The sequence below is a fragment of the Ursus americanus genome, chromosome 4 (assembly GCF_024610735.1).
Source record: "Ursus americanus isolate L20-20 chromosome 4, mUrsAme1.1.p, whole genome shotgun sequence".
NCBI classification, from domain to species: domain Eukaryota; kingdom Metazoa; phylum Chordata; class Mammalia; order Carnivora; family Ursidae; genus Ursus; species Ursus americanus.
The window spans coordinates 21,023,091-21,044,668 of record NC_142130.1 but is presented as its reverse complement, the minus strand read 5'-3'; the positions used below and the strand labels follow the sequence as shown (position 1 = coordinate 21,044,668).

The following is a 21,578-nucleotide window of genomic DNA, read 5'->3' as shown; positions in this document are numbered from 1 at the left end:
AAAGAGTAACGGTTTTGGTGGTGTCCTTAAGGAAGAAAAAAATTCAGATGAGGCCTGCCGCCTGCGAAACGCCTTGAGTCAATATCCGCAGGCGAGTGGTCAGCCATATTTGGTCCTTCGAGGTCTTCCTCTGCTTATGTATGTAGCACTGTGCAGTGAAGCTGCCTCCTCTTTCTAACTTAACATAAAACTGTGGCGTGGTGTGTGGGTGCCGTGGAGATGTTGACAGCGCTGTGTGTTTCTCCCTGTAGGCCTTCGTGGTGAAACACCTCTTGGAATACACCCAGGTCACAGATTCTAACCTCAAGTACAGCTTGCTGTTAGTCCTGGGCCTTCTCCTGACGGAAGTCGTGCGCTCGTGGTCACTCGCGCTGACTTGGGCATTGAATTACCGAACTGGCGTCCGCTTGCGGGGGGCCATCCTAACCATGGCATTTAAGAAGATCCTTAAGCTGAAGAACATTAAAGAGAAGTCTGTGGGTGAGGTGAGTGAGGGGTGTTTGCTTCAGGGCAGAGAGAAAGCTCCCAGCTTGAGCTCTCCCTTTCCGTTGGATCTCTGCTTTGTCCTTCATCTTCCTCCTGAGGCAAGTGGCCAGCGTCCTTGCAGGGTCCGCTCACTGCCCTTTGTGTCTCGTAGCTCATCAACCTGTGTTCCAACGACGGGCAGAGGATGTTCGAAGCAGCCGCCGTTGGCAGCTTGTTGGCTGGAGGACCCATTGTTGCCATCTTAGGCATGATTTATAACGTAATTATTCTAGGACCAACAGGCTTCCTAGGATCAGCTGTTTTTATCCTCTTTTATCCAGCAATGGTGAGTAAGCCTCTTTGCTGTATCATAGCAGCTTCTCCTTAAATGAGCTTCTCCTTAAACCTCTCCACTAGGTTTTATATAGTAGGCACTGCTGAGGTGTCACTTCTCTGATTGGAAATTTCCTCAGAGCACGTACCTGGTTTGGAAAAGTCTGGAAAGAGCTAGACAGTGTTTAGTCCCTTCAGGCAGAATTTTGTCTGGAGTGGAAGTAAGGTATCCCGTGAATAAAGGCCATGACTCTTAATGAGATTTTTAAAAGAGAGTCTGAGTGAAGGAGGAGGCTGGCAAGTGAACTCTGCCCTTAAGAACACGGGATTGTCTGAGTTTCTTTGTCTCAATTTGATGCTAACGATGTGGCTCTTCTGCTTCCCTTTGGTAGCAATCAATAACCGTAATTACCATGAGAAGAAATACTTTACGTGTCTTAACTTCCTTACAAAAAGATAAGGATTAAATAATATTTTATTATAATTTAGTAGGCTACTTTTATTAAAAGGCATTGCAACTTACATGATACTCATTTTATTTATAATAATCTTAAGCAGATTTGTTTCCCAGAAAGACTAGACAGTTTTTAAGTTTGAATAAGCCCTGACTTGGCATGACATCCCTTTTCCTTTCAGATGTTTGTATCACGGATCACTGCATATTTCAGGAGAAAATGTGTGACCATCACGGATGAACGTGTCCAGAAGATGAATGAAGTCCTCACTTACATTAAATTTATTAAAATGTATGCCTGGGTCAAAGCATTTTCTCAGATTGTTCAAAGTGAGTTTACAGATTTCATATGTGCATGTGGTAGAAGGTCTGCTTCCTGAGCACATTAGCTGCTAGGAATCCTAATGTCATAGGATCATAATATCTTCTTATAATATCTTATGATCTTTGTATTGAAAGGCATCTTAGGGACTCGAACTCATAATCTCATCTCACATAGGATGAAATTAAAGACCAGAAAATTGTGATTCCCCCCCCCCCAAGATAACTAAGCTAGTTATAAGCAATTCATTCAGTTTCAAACCCCCCTATCTACACTGTCATCCTACCCATAATTTTGTGGCCTGGCTATGAAGACATCACAGAAAACAATATCAAGTGGCTTCTGAGAGCTCCCCCCTTCCCTGCCTGCCACAGGTACATGTGTACACAGGTGTGAGATGTATGAGGTGTGAGATCCTTGGGGAGCGGGAGAAGGGCCAAGCTGAGGGTCAGGACAGCTGGACTCCGGGCCTATGTCATCTGCTCAGTCATTGGGTTTTTTGGTTTGTTGTTTTATTTTTATCATTTCAAACAATTATGTTGACAAACAAGGCCCCATCCTGGCCCTACCCTGCTTATCCTGATGAGCAAATTCATTGCAGACATTAACATGTCTAATATGTAAATGCCAGAACGCTTGGAGGAATCATTAGCATAGACTGGACATTCTAAAGGTCTCAACAAAAGTTGGAATGGTGGGCCTTAAAAAAGGTGACATTTAAGAGGGACAGATTTAAAGGCGCTTTAGAGTTGAAAAAAGAAGACATGTTTCCATTTAAACTTACTTGAAGTATAAAAGATGTGGGCTATTCATTGACCATCACCTCATAGTGAGCTAGCCTGAGTACGTTGCAGTTACAAAAGTTAATGCAGTTTTAAGTTGAATAGAAATCCAGCGTTCAGATCAAGGAAGCTGTTTTAACTGCTAGATTTGTCTGTCGATTAAACCTTCAGGAACATTGTGTCCAGTTCATAAACTTTATTTACCAGTGGTCGTCAGGAGGAGGTGGCCACTCAGAGGTGTCCGGCAGTGAGTTAGGCAACTTTGTTAAGTAGTGAATTCATTGCCAGTGGAATGGAACCAATGGATGCTAATTGGATATCTGCCAAGCATGTTGCCGGCGGGGTGACTGCTGATGGTCCTTTCTGCCTCTCTCATTCTATGGTTTTATAATTTTTTTTCTGAGAGCCCACTCATCCTTCAGCCTCTGATTTTGGTATCTTTACCTGTGTATATTGGCTTGAAAAGAGTGTTCTTTCTCATTATGGACGTAGGTAAGGTATATAGTAAAAGTGAAAGCAATGAGTTAGATTTTTTAAAATATGACTTATGAGCTAGCTCTGAAGATAGTTCCCGATGTCTTGGGCAAGGTAATACCTTTAAGGTCATTACAAAGTTTCTCAGAAGGATTGGTTTTATGTTTAAAACTTAAAAAAAAAAACACATACACAAAGCTTGCCACTTTATTGGCATTCTTTCTACTCCATGGTCTTTAGTACTCTAGGATTGCTCTGTTAATAAGGGTCTCCATTTTGCAAATATTTAAGAAAAATCATGCTGCCTACAAAAATTGTATTTCACTCACCTTCTGTCAATCATCCTCACTGCTTTTTCTGTGAAAGCCTCTACCCAGCACTGACATACAGTGGGCACTGTAGTAAATCTGAGTTCTTTTTAAATTCTCCATTACCGTGGTGTAGTCTTTTCTGTTGCTTACCGGAAATAAACAACGACCAGGTAAGCAAACAAAACTGCCATTTGCAGATACAATTACTGTGTTCATTCCTTCTACGTGTAAGACGTTTGCAAGAAAAATCAGACGAAGGCAGAAGATGCTCATTGAACTGATACGTAGGGATTCATCCTGTGACTTGGTTCCAGTTCAAACCTCAGCCTTATGTACCAGCATTAATAGTAATAACTGATAGTCATGTCGACCTAGGTTTTGCATCATGGGTATTAAAGAGTTGTTCGGAAAACTGTGTGCCTGAAGACCTACCAAGTCTTCTTTGGTGACAGAGGACCAATATCTCATGGTTTCTTTTGACTTGCTTTAAAATTGGCTTGCTTTTCAGCAGTTGGCTTGCTTTTTATTCTTAGAAATCCGAGAGGAGGAACGTCGGATGTTGGAAAAAGCTGGGTACTTTCAGAGTATTACTGTTGGTGTGGCTCCCATTGTGATGGTGATTGCCAGTGTGGTGACCTTCTCTGTTCACATGACCCTTGGCTTTGATCTCACAGCAGCACAGGTCAGTGAGCCCTCAAGGCTTGGGAAGATTTTAGAAATACCACAAATAAACATGCTCTGGGCCCCTTGTTTCTGGATTTGGAGGTGCCCCCAGTAATCAGAAGGTATTTTTTCTTTCACGTGATTAAGCCGAGAAGTAGAAGAGTGGAGATTCAGCCCTAAGCACACATAATGTATGGATTATTTTAAGTCAACCCACCTTTGGATTTAATTCTAAAAATACAGATCATCCTTTGGTTCAGATTTACTGAGAATTTTAATTGAAGGTCTCATAAAAACACTACCTTTAAAAAAAAAAAAAGCATATGGGGGGCACCCGGGTGGCTCAGTCAGTTAAGCATCTAATTCTTGATTTTGGCTCAGTTAATGATCTTAGGGTCATGGGATCAAGTCCTGCATTGGGCTCCGCACCCAGAGGGGAGTCTACGTGGAATTCTTTCTTTCCCTCCTTTTTGCCCCCCCCCACGTTCTCTCTCTCTCTCTGCAATAAATAAATGAATCTTAAAAAAAAGCATATGTGACTCATACTGGGTTGACAGTCAAGTTGCTGCCTTCCTTACATCTGAAAGGAAATCCATGTCTTGTTATTTTTATTGCAGACTCTAATCAAGCTCAGTTTCTTTTCTTTTCCTGTTTTCAGGCTTTCACAGTGGTGACTGTCTTCAATTCCATGACTTTTGCTTTGAAAGTAACACCATTCTCTGTAAAATCCCTCTCGGAAGCATCGGTTGCTGTTGACAGATTTAAGGTAAGTGGCTCCCTTCCCCTCCTCCATGTCAGGAGCCATCCCTAGCAGAGCCAACAGCTGCCTTTATCCCAATGGGCCACACGAGGCTGGCCATACTTGGTTTTTGTTCACCTTTAGCCTTTTGTCAAGTTGGCAAGAAAGGGAGTAGTAGAGGAGAGTGAATTAAGGGATGGGACTAGTTACCTTTTCAAGTGAATGTGAAATTTGACCTTTTGTCGACAGCCCATCTAGTTCTGGGCTCCAAGGATTTCGTTCCCCTTCAGAGTGAGTCCCTTCTTCCCTGGCCTGCCTTGGGTATATGTCCTAACTTCCTGGGCCTTGACTGTCAGCTTTTCTTCACCTCAGTCTACCATCGACCTCTACCAAAATGCTGTCGTCATTTTGGTTGGTCAATATTCTACTACGCCCTTTTTGATACTTTCTTTTTCCTACCCTGTAGTCGCCACTCATGATGCAGGGAACGCAGTGACATGGGAATAGTCATACAATGAGATCATGTTGCAAAGTGCAGCTAAGGAAATATCAGGTTTTTTCTGGAGGTGGTTAGTTGATCATGCTTCAACTGTTCTTTATGCCTTGAGAATAGCACAAGTAGATGATACAAGAGGTCGATAGATTCAGCGGGGTTGTGGGGGGATATTTGAAAGTGGTTAATGCTTTTTAAAAAGGAGCAGCACCTGTGCGGGTTGGATTTCCTTGACGACGCCCCTGCAGGGAGTAGCTCCTGCACTCCTGCCAAGCCTTGTTGGCTTTTGAGAACAAGGCAAAGGCAACGCTAGTTGCTTGAAGGCTTGCGGCTCAGGTGTTTGAGGCATTCATATCATCACCTTAGATGTTCGGGAGAAAACAAACTGAGGCTCATGGAGAATATGAAGAATGGAGAAGAGCTTTCCAAGATTTATTTATATTCTACTTGTTTACAGTTAACAAGGTGAATTCTGTTTGGGCAAGAAAGCCAGTCCTCAAGAATGCATCCCCAGCTCTGTGCCCTCCTTCCCTCCAGCCTGGCTGCTAGAAGGCTAAGAGCCAGAGCCATATCAAAGAAATGGTCTAATTGTAATCAGAGCTTTATTTTGTGGACTCTACGATACCTAGTCATGGAAGAAAGCATATGTTTTGACCATAAGTTTGTCCCCCTGTCCTTGTTAGTGAATGGATTTGGTAGCATTTTGGATGAAAGAATAAGAGTTGATAGTATGGGTTTGTTCACCCTATATTTCTCAAGGGCTTTCTTCTCTTCCATTTACTGGTGAGGACTTGCATTAGCAGGTGGTTTTTTGCACCACAACTCCTTCCTCTATCCAGGGAACTTCAGAGTTAATAATAGAAGCAAAATCACCCACAGCTGTATTATATGCCCCTTGAGACTTCAGTTCCATTCTGTCTTATTCTTCTTGGCAGGCTCTTCCTGCCCCTCCTCTCCCTCCTCCTTCACTTCACCTTACCCTTCCTTCTCTTTCTTCACCTTTCAGGAGGATGATAACAGGTAGAAGGGCAATAAGAAGCCACCTTGTGACTTTTCTAAGATTTTTGTCAGTATAGGGTTGCCAGTTTTAGCAAATAAATAGGACCCCCAGTTAGTTAATAACCACATGAGATATACTACCAAATTATTCATTGTTTATCTAGAATCAGAATCTAACTAGATGTCCTGTATTTTATCTGGCAACCTTCTGTCCCCTCTTTTGCTCAACAGACACATTCTGAGTGAATGAGAGTTCTGTTTTGGTAGTTGGTGTGCTATGGTAAAGTTGAGGTTTATGGTTTATGTACCTCTGTTTTCTGTTTTTCTGGCAGGTGCCAGTCCAAATAGATATAAATTCAAGTGTTGTGGGTCCCTTGTGTGCCTCTGCATGTCTCAAGAGGAGGACAGGCTGCAGGGAGCCCATGGGAAGGAAATGTGGGGAAGGAGCTGGGCAAACTGGAGCATGGGCTTATTTTTTTAATAGTCCATGAGGCCTGAAAGATCCCTTTAATAATTCCTTAGAGGAAAGAAATGATGGGAATTCAGTTAGCGTATGGTTTTACTCTGTGAATGTGGTCAAAATATTTGGCATGTTAGTCTTAGCTCAGTCTCTCCAGAAGGCTCTGAACAAATGAAACCAACAGCTGTTTTTGGAAAATTAAACCTAAGGTTGGTGAAGAGTAAGGGTTATCGAGGGTATTTAGAACCATGACACTTCTGGAAAGATTGGAGAGTAGGAACAGATACGAGATGTGGCAATCAAAGCTTGGAGTTTACGATCTAGAAGAAAGGGCTTGCTCTAGGGGAGGGAGATTATATATTACATTTAATAACACCTGCAACTTTAAAATAGTTGGGGGTTCTCAGTAAATAAGCAGAGTCCTGACCCTGAAAGTCACCATTTATCTTAAGTCTTTCTAATGTTTAAATTTTTTTTATTAAAAAAATTTTTTCTTACCATATTGGGAATCCAACTGGAATAGCGTTCTATGGAGATCTGCAGTTTAAGAGAGCTGTCAGAAAGGGGTTCAAGATAACGGGCACCTATAATAGGGTTTATTATGGTCAGTGTTTCAAATCTCATTTCAGAAATACTTAGCTTTTCATTCATTCCACTTTTCTTCCCTAACATAGCTCAGGGGGACTCTGGGAATGACTGGGAGGAAAGTCCTGTTGTATTCCCAAGGGATATTTCTGAGAGAGATACCCTTCACTTCCTCCCAAGTCCATTCCTTTGGTCGTTGGACTCCTCACAAGCTTCAAGGCAGAACTTGGAAGACATGAGGGCTTGGCAAGAAGAGGCACTCTGACAGCGATAAACCCAAGCAACCTAGGTGTGGTCACCATCTCAGCTCGCCTCTCCCCACACACATGTGCCGTGTGTTTGGTGAGGGACGCGCACAGGCTTTGAGGTTCCGCAGGAGTGTTCTGGAAGGGAAACGGAGTGATGAGGGTCCGTCTAGGAGAGCAGCATGCCCTTTGGTTTTTTTGCTTGAATTTTACTACCTGCTCTTCACCAAGTCATGGGTGAGAACGAGGGGCTGCAAATGGGTTCGTTCAATGCGCTTTGGCCACACTAGATCGGTAGAAAGGAAAAGATAGGTTAGGATGTGATTGGCAGGGTAGAGCGTTGGACCACTGAGAAGGCCCCTGTCCCTCCTGAGGGTGTCCCCACACCCCCGTGACCTCTTTCTGGGCCTGAGGCTGGGCTACACTAATGAGCTACCTTTTGCCCTTCAGCTTCCTTCCACTGTATAGCCTGATGTGTTTTGCCACGTGAGTGTGCGCCCTAGGCTTGTCCCCCTGGTCTTGATCCAGTGTCTCATCTTTGCACCTCTCTCACAACTCCTATCAGAGTTTGTTTCTGATGGAAGAGGTTCACATGATAAAGAAAAAACCCGCCAGCCCTCACATCAAGATAGAGGTGAAAAATGCCACCTTGGCATGGGACTCCTCCCACTCCAGTATCCAGAACTCACCCAAGCTGACCCCCAAAACGAAAAAAGACAAGAGGGCTGCCAGGGGCAAGAGAGAGAAAGTGAGACAGCTGCAGCGCGCTGAGCAGCAGGCCGTGCTGGCAGAGCAGAAAGGCCACCTCCTCCTGGACAGTGACGAGCGGCCCAGTCCCGAGGAGGACGAGGGCAAGCACATCCAGCTGGGGAGCCTGCGTCTGCAAAGGACACTGTACAGCATCGACTTGGAAGTCGAGGAGGTAAGCCCTGCGCCGCCCACTGCCCACCCGCACCCCGCTGTCTGCAGGGATCTGGGGCGTCTCTCCGGCAAGAGCGGGCGGCTGCCTTCCTTACACCGGAGTACCTTGTGGCTGGGACTGGTCTGGAGCTAAAAAGCAAATCTAGCCGGCTCCAACTTCATGAAGGAATATTTAGGCATCTAACGGTAGAACTTAATACCAACTTATCTCATGAGATGCTCATTTTATAAGCAAGGAAATGAAGCATTCAAGTGGAGTTTCCAAGACTTGGCCCTGAATAGATTCTGATTGTTACAGTTGTATGTGAGCTGTAAAAATTATTTCTGGTTATTATAACTCTGGGTGAGCTTTTCGTTACCAGTAGGCTGTGCGGAGCCCAGACCCTGGTCCCTGTAAGAACGCTCAGGGCTGCTCTTATTGACAAATCTCTTATATATATATTTTGAAGCATAATTAACAGCCAATGTTATATTAGTTCCAGGTGTACAACATATTGATTCTATAATTGCTGATTTTTCATATAAATGAAGGACATATTTTATGCCCTGGGTATGTCCACAGCCTGGGTAGAGACTAGAGTCTCTCTGAGGAGCTCCTGTGCAGAGTGGCTCGAGCAGACTCCAGTTCAGGGCTTTGCAGATACGTCTGTGACTGGAAACCAGCTGCACCATTCAGAGGGGCGGAGATGTATATGTTTATCTGTTTGTTCATCGGCTGTTTTCTGAGTGTCAGCTTTATGCCAGGCACCATTGTGGGCCTGGGGTATAGCCGTAGGAAACGAAACGGACAAAAACCTCTGTGCTCCTGTAGCATCTGTTTTAGTGGGCAAAGATAGATAGTAAAAAAGTACAGTATGTGGTATGTCACATGGTGATAAGGGCCCTGAGGACGAGAGTGCTGGGGCCCGGAGCAGGTGTGGTTGCAATTTAAATAGGCTGCCTGAGGCAAGGCCTCATTTAAAAAGTGATATTTGAGCAAAGGCCAGACGGAGGTGAGGGGTGAGCCATACGGGTATCTGGAGGAAGAAGAGCATTCCAGGCAGAAGGAACAGAAGCACAGAGGCCCTGAGTCTGCAGTGTGCCTATTCCCAAGCAGAGTGAGCATGGGAGAGAAGAGCAGAGAGGCGGTTGGGGTGCCAGAGTCTCCTGGGGGTGGCGTTGCCTTTACTCTGAGTGGGAAGAGAAGCCAAGGGAGGGTTTGGAGAAGAATGACATGATCTGACTTATGTATGAAGAGAAACATTCTAGCTTCTGGATTCAGAAAAGTATAGAGGGGAACAAGGAAGGAGAGCAGTGAAACCCAGGAGAAGCATGTCTTGGACCAAGGCGGGTGGTGAGCCATGTTTATCTGCACAACCGGAGCTAGGGAGTAGTGGGTTTCAATGCAGTGTACATCAGTACCGCAGCTGACCCAGGCGTGTTACGTGGATCCAGAGCCAAGCTGAAGAGAGAACATGCAGCTCCCAGCTCTTGAAAGCTGTCCACAAGGGCAGGAGGTGGTCCTTCGTGACAACACCTGCAACCACGAGTGTAGCTCATCATTGGCCACCACGCACACCAGTTTATTTCAGTGAGCTCTTAACCACAGGCTTCTTATTTAATAATGATTTTCTTGATTATTGAGGCAGCTCTATTACATTTCTCGTCAGCCCGATTAGAGGCTTAATCCTCATATTCCGCTGAAATGTACTCTTCTGCTTTCTGTCATTTGATCCTCATCCTACCCTTTAGAGCCCACATTCACATGACAGACCTTTAGCTACTTAGAGATGGGTACCTTAATTCTTCCGGCCCCCCTCTTCAGGGCGGGGAAGGGAAGTTAATGTTTGCCTGAGCTCCTCTGTGCCTGGGGCACTTCATTGTTGGTATCTCTGTTAGTCACCATGGAGTCATGAGAACAGAATTTTCTCTGTGCAAACCTAACTGACCTGAGTGAAGATTGAACCTTTGACTTGGTCTCCTCATTACCACCAGGCTGAAATCTTTCAAACTCTGGGACCATGTCAGAAACTTTGTCCAACATACTTTGTCCAAGACACTGTACTTTGTTCTACAAAGATCACTACTTCCCTCAAGTTTCTCAAAGCCCAGTAAGAGACAGACAGTGTAAGTAACCAGACCACGAGCACACAGTTGGCAGGGGCTAGTGGCGCTGGGGTTCAAATCAAGACCTGGCCGCCTCCACAGTCCACGCTCTTCTGCACACCACTCTCCCTTCCTTTGCTGTGAGACTTGAGCCAATGCAGGGTTGCTAAACAATTGGCTCTTTTGAAATCACCAGCCCGTCCTTGGAAACTTTGAACACCACCTGTTGAGAACTCATTATTTTGCCTGGAGATATTCAGTTAATCACAGGCTTCCCCCCCCCACCCCCCGGCTTTTAAGTGCGATTGATGATATCAATAGTCTTCAGATTCTTGGAAATGTTTTGTAGAAAAATGGAAACAACTGTGCACATAGTTTTTATTGAAAATAATTTATAGACTGTAGAGGAAAACATCATATAAAATGAAACGAAAATCAACAAAATAATTTTCAAGAGTCCCGCCCTCATTTCCAAAAACAACAAAAATAAACAAATAATCACAAAACATGGGTTGCCAAAAAAGTAAGAAAGAGGCTGGGACTTTCTAAAAAGTGATGTGGGATACTGTCGTGCGTGTGGCTTAAGTTTTCTAAGAGGCTAACACATCCGTTACCTCCCACGGACCCCCGCAGAAGCCCTCTGAAGTAGGTGGCCGACAGGGAGGAAACAGGTAAGTGACTTGCAGGGTCATCAGGTTGGTCATTCCCCTATTGATGGACTGTCATTGGTGTGCTTTTCCTCAGAGCCGTCCGCAGTCGCCAGAGATGAGTGGTCAGTGGCCCTTTAATGACCTTCCTTTCTCTGTGTGCTTTGTGCAGGGCAAACTGGTTGGAATCTGTGGCAGTGTGGGAAGCGGAAAAACGTCTCTCATTTCAGCCATTTTAGGCCAGGTAATAATTTTGTTTGTGCTTAGCCTTTTCTGCTTCTTTCTCTGGAATCTGTCTCACAAGAGTCTTGGGAAGAATGAACTTACTTCCCAAAGAGAGTCAGGAAGGGCAGAAGCAAAATGAACCCATGGTCTGTGCTGTGCCCCTGCCCCCACCCCCACGTCCCCACCCCTTATCAGCCTTGTGTCTGCGAGTGAGCTTAGTGGATGCCTGAGGAGTGACTGATTGATACCTAGCTAGAGCCATCCATTTCTCCTGCCTTCCTTTATTCAGCGTGTATTTATTGAGTGCCATACGTATGCCAGACAGTGTGTTGGGAAATGTCGGAGATAAGACATGAACAAACTGTAGACTGACAGCAAAGGGCAGTAGCCGGGGCGGCCAGCATTACCAGCCTCCCTGTCCGAGAGATCGCTGTTGGGATGTGATCTGGAAGCAAAGCCCCACTCCGTTTACAACCTAACCATTGAAAGAATTGTGCCCTTGGGAGCTGATGGTCTAGCTGGGGAGCTGTGCCTTCTAGACACACAAAAAATAGCACAAGGCAGAGAGTGAAAGGTTTACAGAGGGCCCAGCAGAGGGCTGTCAGCATTTAGAGTGGGGGCGGGGGCAAGGGTCATCCTGCTAAGACAAATCGCCGTTTCCTATGTTTTAAAACCAAATAATAGGGAAAATAAACCAGGTACTTCCACCTGATTTTAATCTTGAATCAAACCAGCTTGACTTCAATGGCTGAGATGAGGATAAACTTAAGCTTATTCTTACCTGCCTATGGATAAGGTCCAATGAGTCATTTCTCCATATGGAGGAAATTAAACCCATGCAAGATGGAGCTGGAGAAGGGTGTTTTGTAGTATCCCGGTTATGGAATATTTTGTCTTGTTCAGTGTCACTGTTACAGTTGGTAGGCTGTGGCTTTCCTCGAGAGCAGTGATCCCCAGTGTGGTCTGAGGAAGGCTGCAGCCAAATCACCTAGAGCGACAGCACCCCCCGCTCCCCCACTGCTTTGTGAGACTCTTCATTGGTTGGGCTCAGCCCTTGATTTTTGTAAACTGCCAAAACCTCCTAGGTGTTCTGATCATTTCAGGGTCAAATTTAAGGGTCAGTGATGAGAGACACAAGGGAAATGAAAGGGGAGGTGGTATTGAGTGGGTGATGGTTAGGGTGAAAACGAGTGGGGCTTTGCTTCTAGGACATATCCTGACAGCGATCTCTTGAACAGGGAGGTGGGAAATGCTGGTCGGCCCGGCTACTCGGGAGTTTCACTCTGCGTTGGCAGTGTGGGTGTTCGTGCCGCAGCAGCCAGAAGAGTTGAGTTTCTGCAGTAGACCCTCTGTGGGTTTCTGAACACTGTGGGCGCAGAGCAGGGGGCCTACCAGTTTGTGAGCAGTTGGTACCGCTGTAATGGTGTGTGGTGGGTGCACCTGTGTACGTATACTGTGCGTTACCGGTGTTTGAGAGGACAAGCTTGGATGTGCAGGATGGGTAACAAAATTTTGTTTCAAGCTATAACGTCCCTAACCCAAGACAGGTGTCTGTCAGTCCCAAAAGGAACCCTGAAAGAGGACAAAATGGATAAATCATATCAATCACTGTGGCTGAAAACACAATTCGAACCGCATGGCTCATCACACAGTGTCTTCATGTTGAATGAGAGGTCCATCCTCATTAAATGGATACTCTGTAATACTAGTTGATGTCTAACGATTTTTTTTCCCTTTGGTCCTCATTTTACAGAAGCAGCTGCTTTAGCCAACAGCCTGGATTAATTAATTCTATAAATGAATTGAGGCAGGAACTAGCTCTAAATCCTTGCAGCATCCTCCCCAGGGAACTTCTGAAAGAGCCTTCCGCTCTAGCCCCTCCCTTGGTTGAAAGAGTTTACAATTAGGAAGAAAAGATACAGAGTAGCTTATGGGTTGCTGAATGAAGTGTTTGTTCACCAAGTCATAGCTTATACGGGGTTCCCATCACATGTAAGCAAGGCGACCTTTTATTTTCTTTGCTCCTATAGCTCTCTGTGGAACAAAGGCGAGGTCTGGATTCGGGTCCAAAAAGCATCCAAGGAAATTGCCCAAACTGAACTCCATTGTGGAACTGTGGGGGGCTCTGTTGGCTTAGGGTGGTGATTTTGCATCATGATGCCATCGGATGGTGTCTGTCTCCCTAGATGACACTTCTAGAGGGCAGCATTGCAGTCAGTGGAACCTTCGCTTATGTGGCCCAGCAGGCCTGGATCCTCAATGCCACTCTGAGAGACAACATCCTCTTTGGGAAGGAATTTGATGAAGAAAGGCAAGGAATGTTTGGTTTCTGTCATGCTTTCCGTCTTGGCCGTGTGAGACGCAAGGCAGCCCACGTCAGCAGGCCCTACTCCAGCCATGTCCCTGCTGATGCTAAGTATCTTTGTGTCCTTCAGATACAACTCTGTGCTGAACAGCTGCTGTCTGAGGCCTGACCTGGCCATTCTTCCCAACAGCGACCTGACTGAGGTACAGACCTTCTGCCCCTGATGGGACAGTATGTTGAGCAGAGAGGATTCTGGAAATGGGTGGCAGGGTGGCGCCAGAGCCACTTCCTAGTAATGTATCTCAAATGTGGGAGCGCCTACACAGGGAGTTTGGCTTTCATTGGGACTTCATGTTTGGAAAGCACTTGTTCCTTAGGGCAGGGTTGTCAACGCTACTTGTTTTGAGGATATAAGTATTTCATATGTCATGTGGATTTTGTTTTTTTGAGAGAGAGAGAATGCATGAGTGTGTGCGTGCACAGCGGTGGGGAAGAGGGTTGGAGGGAGAGAGAGAGAGAATCTTAAGCAGGCTCCACGCTCAGCGCAAAGCCCGACGCGGGGCTCGACCTCACGACCCCGAGATCATGACCTGAGCCGAAATCCAGAGTTGGACACTTAACTGTCTGAGCCACCCAGGCGCCACATATGTCGTGGATTTTAAACAAAATCCCATCATTGGTTCAGAGTTAGTGTTTCCTGCACTATTCATTTTAAAAACCATAAGTCAAGCATGTGCTTGTTGAGGTTCTTCTCTGACCTTCATTCTGCCAGCCAACCTCCTTATTCATATACAGTCTGTAGAGAGCCCTCTTCAATTAGAAAGAGAGAGGCCTTTGCACAGACCCATCTTTCTTTGGCTCTCCGCCCTGGAGCAGTTTGCAGAGGTGTGTCTTTGGAACTGGCCTGTGATCTTTGGTGTTGATACTTGTTTCCCATGACCTGCCCTGAAGGTCTCTGGAGCCGGCACTTGTATTCAGCTGACTTCAGTTAAATCCTTCAAACCAGATTTGGTGAATGGTTTCACTAGTTCACTGGTTCTCAGATCTTAGTCGCTGGACCCATAGTGAATCAGCAGTAACAGTATTATTGGGAACTGGTTAGCAATGCAGATTCTTGGGCCTCACCCCACACCTACTGAATCAGAAACTCTAGGGGCAGGGCCCCACCATCTGTTTCAACAAGCCCTGTAGGTAATTCTGATACATGCTCAAATTTGAAATCTCTGAATTCAATGCATGTTTTTTTTTTTTTAAAGACAGTTTGTTTGTTTTTGAATTACAGAGCCAGTTACCATTTGACAACTGATTTATTCATGTGTTCATTTAGTAACATTTACCAGATGCTTGTTATGTGCCAGCTCCATGTGCAGAAACTGCTGGGCACTGGGAATATAAAGGAATAGGATAATGATCTGTGCTCTCAAAAAGCTTACAGTTGAGAGGATGAGATACCCAAACAAATAAGTGCAAAATAAGCTGATAAAACCTTTCAAAACTTAAATATATAAAAAAAAGTCCCCTTTCTTTTGGGCAGTAGTAGAGAAGAAGGTGGGGGAGGTTTCACAGAGGAGAGGGTGCCGGAACTGAGCAGGAACAGTACAGAAAAGGCATGACCGTAGGGCGAGGTTCATAATGCACACACGATTTAAAAGGGCTTAGATGCCAGGGAGTGGGAGAGAGGTTGGTTGGCAGTGGAGGCTGAGAGCTGCCGCAGAGCCAGGTGGCAAAGGGCCTGCATTCTGTGACTTGTTGGCTTAGATTTTATTCTTTAGGGCTCTTGAAAGAGAGTTTTAAGCAAGGGTGGGATATGGTCAACTTTGTGTTTTGGAAAGATCTTTCTGCCCACAGAGAATGGATTGGAGTGGTATGTCAAGGGGGAGTTATGGGAGAGGAAGAATTGTCTTCCTCTGGGCTGGCTCCCCCAGTTCCAGTGTGGGCCCTGGAGGATCAGAGTGGCAGTTCCTCCAGGTGGGGAATTCAGTAGAAGGAGTGGGTTTGGGTGGAGCCTAGGAGCAGTGACCCGGGCGGAGGGTCTCAGACCATGTGTCACTGAGCATGGTACTGGACTTGAACTGGAGGCTTCACTGTGCTGTCTGGACTCCTGTAGATTGGTGAGCGAGGAGCAAACCTGAGTGGTGGGCAGCGCCAAAGGATCAGCCTGGCCCGGGCCTTGTACAGTGACCGGGACATCTACATCCTGGATGACCCCCTCAGTGCCTTAGATGCCCACGTGGGCAACCACATCTTCAACAGTGCTATCCAGAAGCACCTCAAGTCCAAGACAGTTCTGTTTGTTACCCACCAGTTACAGGTATGAGGCATTCTTCCCCAGGCTGCCCGCGTTGGCTTGGGAAATCAGAAACAGGGAGGTGGGCTTGGTACAGGTCCCTCCATGGAACTCCTTAGAGGTCCCTGGAATCATCAGTGTTTATTTCCTCAGCAAATAGCCCGGCCCATTGTACCAATAAAGCTCATCGTACCGATGTACCAGATGGCCATCTGAATTAGAGATCTTTGGAGCCTGTTAGCTTTTGCATATAAATCAGTAAGGAAAAGGGCTGAGAGGAGTAGACTGCAACTGGAGTTTGGGTATGAGATAGTTTGGAAAGCATCGTGTTAATATCTGTATGCAAGTGGGAACTGTTTAAGGAAAATAAGCTCTTCTCCTGCTGCCATGCCAAGACAAGCAGCCACTTCGGAGAGCAGCTCCAGGATGTTGCCATCTGCTTTGCATATGTTGTCAGGTTTAGGGGGCTCATCCCCCCTTCTGCCGCAGAAAGTCTGTAATTGTGTGTTTCTGGGTGCGGCAAAGGGGTGTGAAGTTTAATGCAAGGCTCGTGTGGCTCCATCAACAGATCTGTGTCAAAAACTAGAGGTGATGCTCTTTGAACCACATCACAAGGCACAGTAAACTAAAGCAGGAGTTCTCTCACTCTTGGCACTATTGACATTTGGGCCAGATAGCTCTTTGTTGTGGGGGGCTGTTCTGTGCATCTCCAGCCTCTATCCACGAGATGACCACATACCCATTCCCACTGAAAAGGGCTCCAGAGAGTGCCAGATGTCCCCTGGGAGGCTCAATTGCCTCCAGATGAGAACCCCTGAAGGAAGGTGTGGGTATTGAATGTATTTGCACAAATGTCAGCAACACTGTGTTGTCCTTGCCTTTCTCTCCAGTACCTGGCTGATTGTGATGAAGTGATCTTCATGAAAGAGGGCTGTATTACAGAAAGAGGCACCCACGAGGAACTGATGAATTTAAATGGTGACTATGCCACCATTTTTAATAACTTGTTGCTGGGAGAGACACCCCCGGTTGAGGTAAGATTCGAATGGCGTTTGTGGGCATCTCCTCTTTCCTAGCAAGGGAGACGTGACGGTAGCGAGTAATGGAGGGATCTCAGCTGAACTCAGTGTCTGTGTCTTGTTGGCAGGGGCCCTGTTTTCTGGTGACCAGACTGCCGTGCTTTAGTTCACATACTGGTGCTGCTCTACGAGACCAGGATTATGGGGCTGGTGGGCTGATGTCTTCTGCCACTGAGAACTATTAATAAGGCAGTGACAGGGAGAAGGACTTGGGCTCAGCATGTGCTGTTGTTCAGTCGTAACTGAGCTTCCTAAACTCTGTCATTCCTGACTGAAGCATGATGAAGCTCCTTTTTAAATAAACAAGTGAGCAGGAGTGAGGGAAGAGAAATTAAATATTGCGTACATTTGAAAACGATCCCTGGTGCTTTGGCTGCTTGCTTGGCACTGACACCTACTGTGTCCCATTTATTGGGTTAGACGTGTCGTAGATGTCATCCCATGCAGTCATTTAAACAGAGCTCTGTGGGAAAGTAGGATTACCCCCACTTTTATAGCTGAGGGTATGGAAGATCAGAAACCTTACAGTTCGATGCCACCGTGCTCCCTCTGCCTCTCTACCCTGCCTTCTGTGGCAGCACAGAAAGATGGCAGCTTTCCATGGCTTTACCCTGGGCTCCAAGTTAAGCAAAAACAGGGGGTATTTAGTTAGAGCTAGCCAAAGAAGTTGTTTTTCCTTCTTGCCGACGTGCTCTCATTTTGAACTCCTTATTCTGTGGTTACCCTGGACGGTAGGGGTGCACTCCTGCACTCAGGCCAGGCTAAAAGCTACTTCTTAGCTACCAGGTCATTTGATGGCTGCACAGGATAAAAGCAGAGTGAGTGGGACCTTTTCTGGGAGCCCTGCTTCAGTCTTTGGGTGTCATCCTGTTTGATTTAATCAACGGTACAACTAACTGTTCGTGACCGATGTGTTTTAGGCCTCTGGGAATAACAGGCATTCCAGAGTGTCACCAGGAACTTCCATAGAGACACCCGAATCCAGATGTGGATTTTGTGATCATTCCCTCTGACTCTCAGGGTACTTTGGACACATCAGAAGTTTTCCTCCTCACTGTGGACATGGAGGGGGAAATGAGAGGGAGAACAGTTAAAATAGGGAATGTCTGAGGAGCAAAAGAATGTTGAGAGTCGGCGGCAGCAGAGAGAACACACCTTAGGAATGTCACTGAACTTTCCTGAGTTTTGGTTTCCTCATCTTAAAGATGGGGATGACACCTGCCTCTTAGAGTTGTTGCATCAAGTAAATGAAATAATAGGTAATCTTACCTTAGTGAATGGTCAGCAAATGGTCATTTTCTCTTTAGTGCATTTATTCATACACAGTAGTAAATATAAAATTTAGAGCCCCATCTTGTGTTCTGTCATGGCTTTAAATTTTATTTTCTGGTTTTTTTCACTGTCAGTTTAAAAAGTCTAGTTGGAGGGGCACCTGGGTAGCGCAGTCGTCAAGCGTCTGCTTTCGGCTCAGGGTGTGATCCTGGCGTTCTGGGATCGAGTCCCACATCGGGCTCCTCCGCTGGGAGCCTGCTTCTTCCTCTCCCACTCCCCCTGCTGTGTTCCCTCTCTCGCTGGCTGTCTCTCTGTCACATAAATAAATAAAATCTTTAAAAAAAATTAATTAATTAAAAAAAAAGTCTAGTTGGAGAGCAAAGTGGGGGGTCATGAGGCTGACAATGGCATAGAATTAAATGTAGCAAACTCAGGGTGCCTGGCTGGCGTAGTCAGTAGAGCATGGGACTGTTGATCTCGAGGTTGTAGGCTTGTTTTGTTTTTTTAAAGATTTATTTATTTATTTATTTACTTGAGAGAGAGCACACAGGGGAAAGGGAGAGAGAATCCCAAACAGACTCCCCACTGAGCGCAGAGCCCAGCTTGGGGCTCGATCCCATGACCCTGAGATCATGACCTAAGTGGAAACCTAGAGTCAGATGTTCAATCAACTGTGCCACGCAGGCACCTTGGGGTTATAGGTTTGAGCCCCACGTTGGGCATAGAGATTACTTAAAAGTCAAATCTTTTAAAAAGTAAATGTAGTAAACTATATTAAGGGAATTTTCTATACAAAGATAAGAGAAACTTCAAAAGGGGAGCATTAAGTAGCCTCTGTTATCTCAGGTTCAATCTGATGAATGTTTATTAAGTCCCTTTGTGCCCTATTATGGGCAGTGCTTGGTGCTAGGCCTGGTATAGGTTACCACCATGAGTCAGGCATCATCTCATCCTTGAGGGACTCACAATCTCCTAGGCCGGACCAATGCTCTTACACCCTTACGGGGAACTGTAACACCGGGTCACATTTGCAGCAACATGCCATCGTAGAGTTCTAACCGAGTGCCTGGGAGAATGGGGGAGGGGTGAGCTCTATCCTAGAGGAATCTAAGCTGCCTCAGGGAGGATTTAAGATTTGAATCCCTCCGAATGGGGACAACTATAACTGAGTTGGGGTGAGGGGAGGGGCATTCCAAGTGAAGAACTGGTGTGGACAAAGGTCCAGAAGTGGGGAATGGCAGTGTGGTATGAGGAATGGTGTGAAATCCAGTGCGGCTGGAGAGTAGAAGCCAGGGGCATGGGAGAAGAACATGTAGAGTTAGGCTAGGGCCTGAATGTGGAGGTTTTGCAAAACCAGTCTGAGTCTGAGCGTATCCTGTGGTAGCAGTGGGAAATGATCAGATCTATGACTGGGTTTAGTGATGTGGAGATCAGAGATGAGAGGAATGGAAATGGTCTCAGCCCTAATACTTTGGGCAAGTTGGAGTGGATGAGAACATGGGGAGAGCAATGTCAGTGGAATAATAGCAGAGGAACCCAGATCTCAAAGACTGAAAGAGTTGAGGAAGCACAAGAAGGTGGCCCTTTTAAGAGCTTGGATGTATCTCTTGTCAAGAATAGCAGCAGCTTGACAGATCACTCTCCAGTATGACCTGTGGACATTTGTCTGAATGGCCGTATTGTAACCGGAGGCACTTTTTTTTTTTAAACTATTAGATTAATTCGAAAAAAGAAACCAGCGGTTCACAGAAGAAATCACAAGACAAAGGCCCTAAAACAGGATCAGTAAAGAAGGAGAAAGCAGTGAAGCCAGAGGAAGGTAATGACCTTTTTTGAGATTTTAGATTTGTCATTAAAGTTTATCAGAAAGTATGCCAAGTGGTAATTCATAATGTGTGACAGCATTGTGTGTTATAGAGTCTCTGGCCTTATATTTCTGGAATAACAAATTCTTGTATAATATTGGGAGACCATGAGGCGCCTTCTGTTTGCTTAAACAGTCCAGAGCAGTAAGAAGGACCTTTAGTCCTCTGCCTTCTCTACGCACTGTGGGTCAGGTGTATGTAATCACAGCTGAGTCATCTTGAGTAAGGAGAAATGGAATGATGGGTATTGGTACACCCTTCCTCCTGTGATTCACCTCTGCTCTTTTTTTTTTTTTTTTTAAGACTTTATTTCAGAGAGAGAGCAAGCATGGGTGGGGCAGGGGTGTGGGGGGCAGAGGGAGAAGCAGGCTCCCCGCTGAGCAGGGAGCCTGATGCAGGGGCTCAAGGCGGGGGCTCGATCCCAGGACTCTGGAATCATGAGCCAAGCCGAAGGCAGACACTTACCCGCCTGAACCACGCAGGCGCCTCTCTGCTCTTTGAGAGTCAGTGCCTGTCTAGGCAGAGATGTCCCAGCACCAGCAGTGCCTACATCCTCCGTCTTGTTAGAATGGTGCCTTCCCGGCTTTTTCTGATGAGGCTACAGCGCCGGTTTTTCCTGCTGGACTTTCCCCGGCCAGAGTCCTGGCTCCGGCTCCGGTTTCTTAAATCCTTTATCTTATCAACTAAAACAAATATTGAGAGTTAGGAAAACTATTTATAATGCCTCCAGCATTTTCACCTTTGTGAATTTTAAGCTGTGTCTCAGTTTACCAGAGAGAAGGAACAAAGAAGGCAGCCCTGTTTTAAGCTCTCTTTTGTTATGTCACCGGGTCACCTCCAGGTACGAATCCAGCACTTTGGCCCTGGGCCTGTTTTCACTTCCTTGTTCTTAAAACTGCACAGATGTTTGGTGTTAGGAGTTCAGCATCCTGATGGAGCACACCCTGCGCTTTTCTTTCTGTAAACCAGGCAGGAGGCTTTGATTGGGGGCGATTTAAGATAACTGTACACACAGAAAACACGGCACAGAAGTCTGAGTCATCTGTCAGTTCCTGGCACAGGCAGTATCAAAACCCTGAGGGAACGTTTGTTCTCATCTCCAGAGCCCCTGACCTGGATACCGGCAACTCTTCAGTACTCCAGGCACAGGAGGCTTGTTCCAAGATAATTACACGTTGCCTGTGATATGGAGGCACTGGCTTTTTGCAGGGCTGTTTCTCTGTATTAGTGCCTCAGCATCAGCCACTTGAGCATCCGAGGGAGCCCCCCCGGAGGTACCCTTGAGCCTTTCTCTCCTCCTCGGCCAATCACCATGGCCCACTGAATTTACCTCCTGAACCTCCAACCCCATTGCCTTGACCCTGGTTCTTGCCCCATCATCGTGCACCTAGAATGTTACAGCTGCTTCCTTTTAAATCTGTCCCCCATGCAGACAGCTGAGAGGTCTAGTTAAAAACGGGAGACCAACCAACTCACTTTCCTGCAGGAAGTCTTTCGGTGGGCCTCCCATTTCAAAGCAGTGTTTTCGCATCTTGGTCCTGATAGGGCACACATAGAGAATGCCATC

The 21,578-nt window shown here is 46.0% G+C and overlaps 1 protein-coding gene across 3 annotated transcripts in view; it reads left to right on the top strand.

The window, feature by feature from the left end:
• ABCC5 (ATP binding cassette subfamily C member 5) overlaps positions 1–21,578 on the top strand; it is a 171,674-nt gene that overhangs the window by 117,684 nt on the left and 32,412 nt on the right. For all 3 annotated transcript variants that reach the window (XM_045776643.2, XM_045776644.2, XM_045776649.2), the window contains 12 exons: positions 252–485; positions 638–811; positions 1,435–1,582; positions 3,675–3,823; positions 4,463–4,570; positions 7,891–8,247; positions 11,151–11,222; positions 13,390–13,514; positions 13,639–13,711; positions 15,616–15,819; positions 16,686–16,829; positions 19,863–19,965. In XM_045776643.2, coding sequence (XP_045632599.1) covers positions 252–485; positions 638–811; positions 1,435–1,582; positions 3,675–3,823; positions 4,463–4,570; positions 7,891–8,247; positions 11,151–11,222; positions 13,390–13,514; positions 13,639–13,711; positions 15,616–15,819; positions 16,686–16,829; positions 19,863–19,965 — 1,891 coding nt within the window. The remainder of the gene's footprint in view (positions 1–251; positions 486–637; positions 812–1,434; positions 1,583–3,674; positions 3,824–4,462; positions 4,571–7,890; positions 8,248–11,150; positions 11,223–13,389; positions 13,515–13,638; positions 13,712–15,615; positions 15,820–16,685; positions 16,830–19,862; positions 19,966–21,578) is intronic.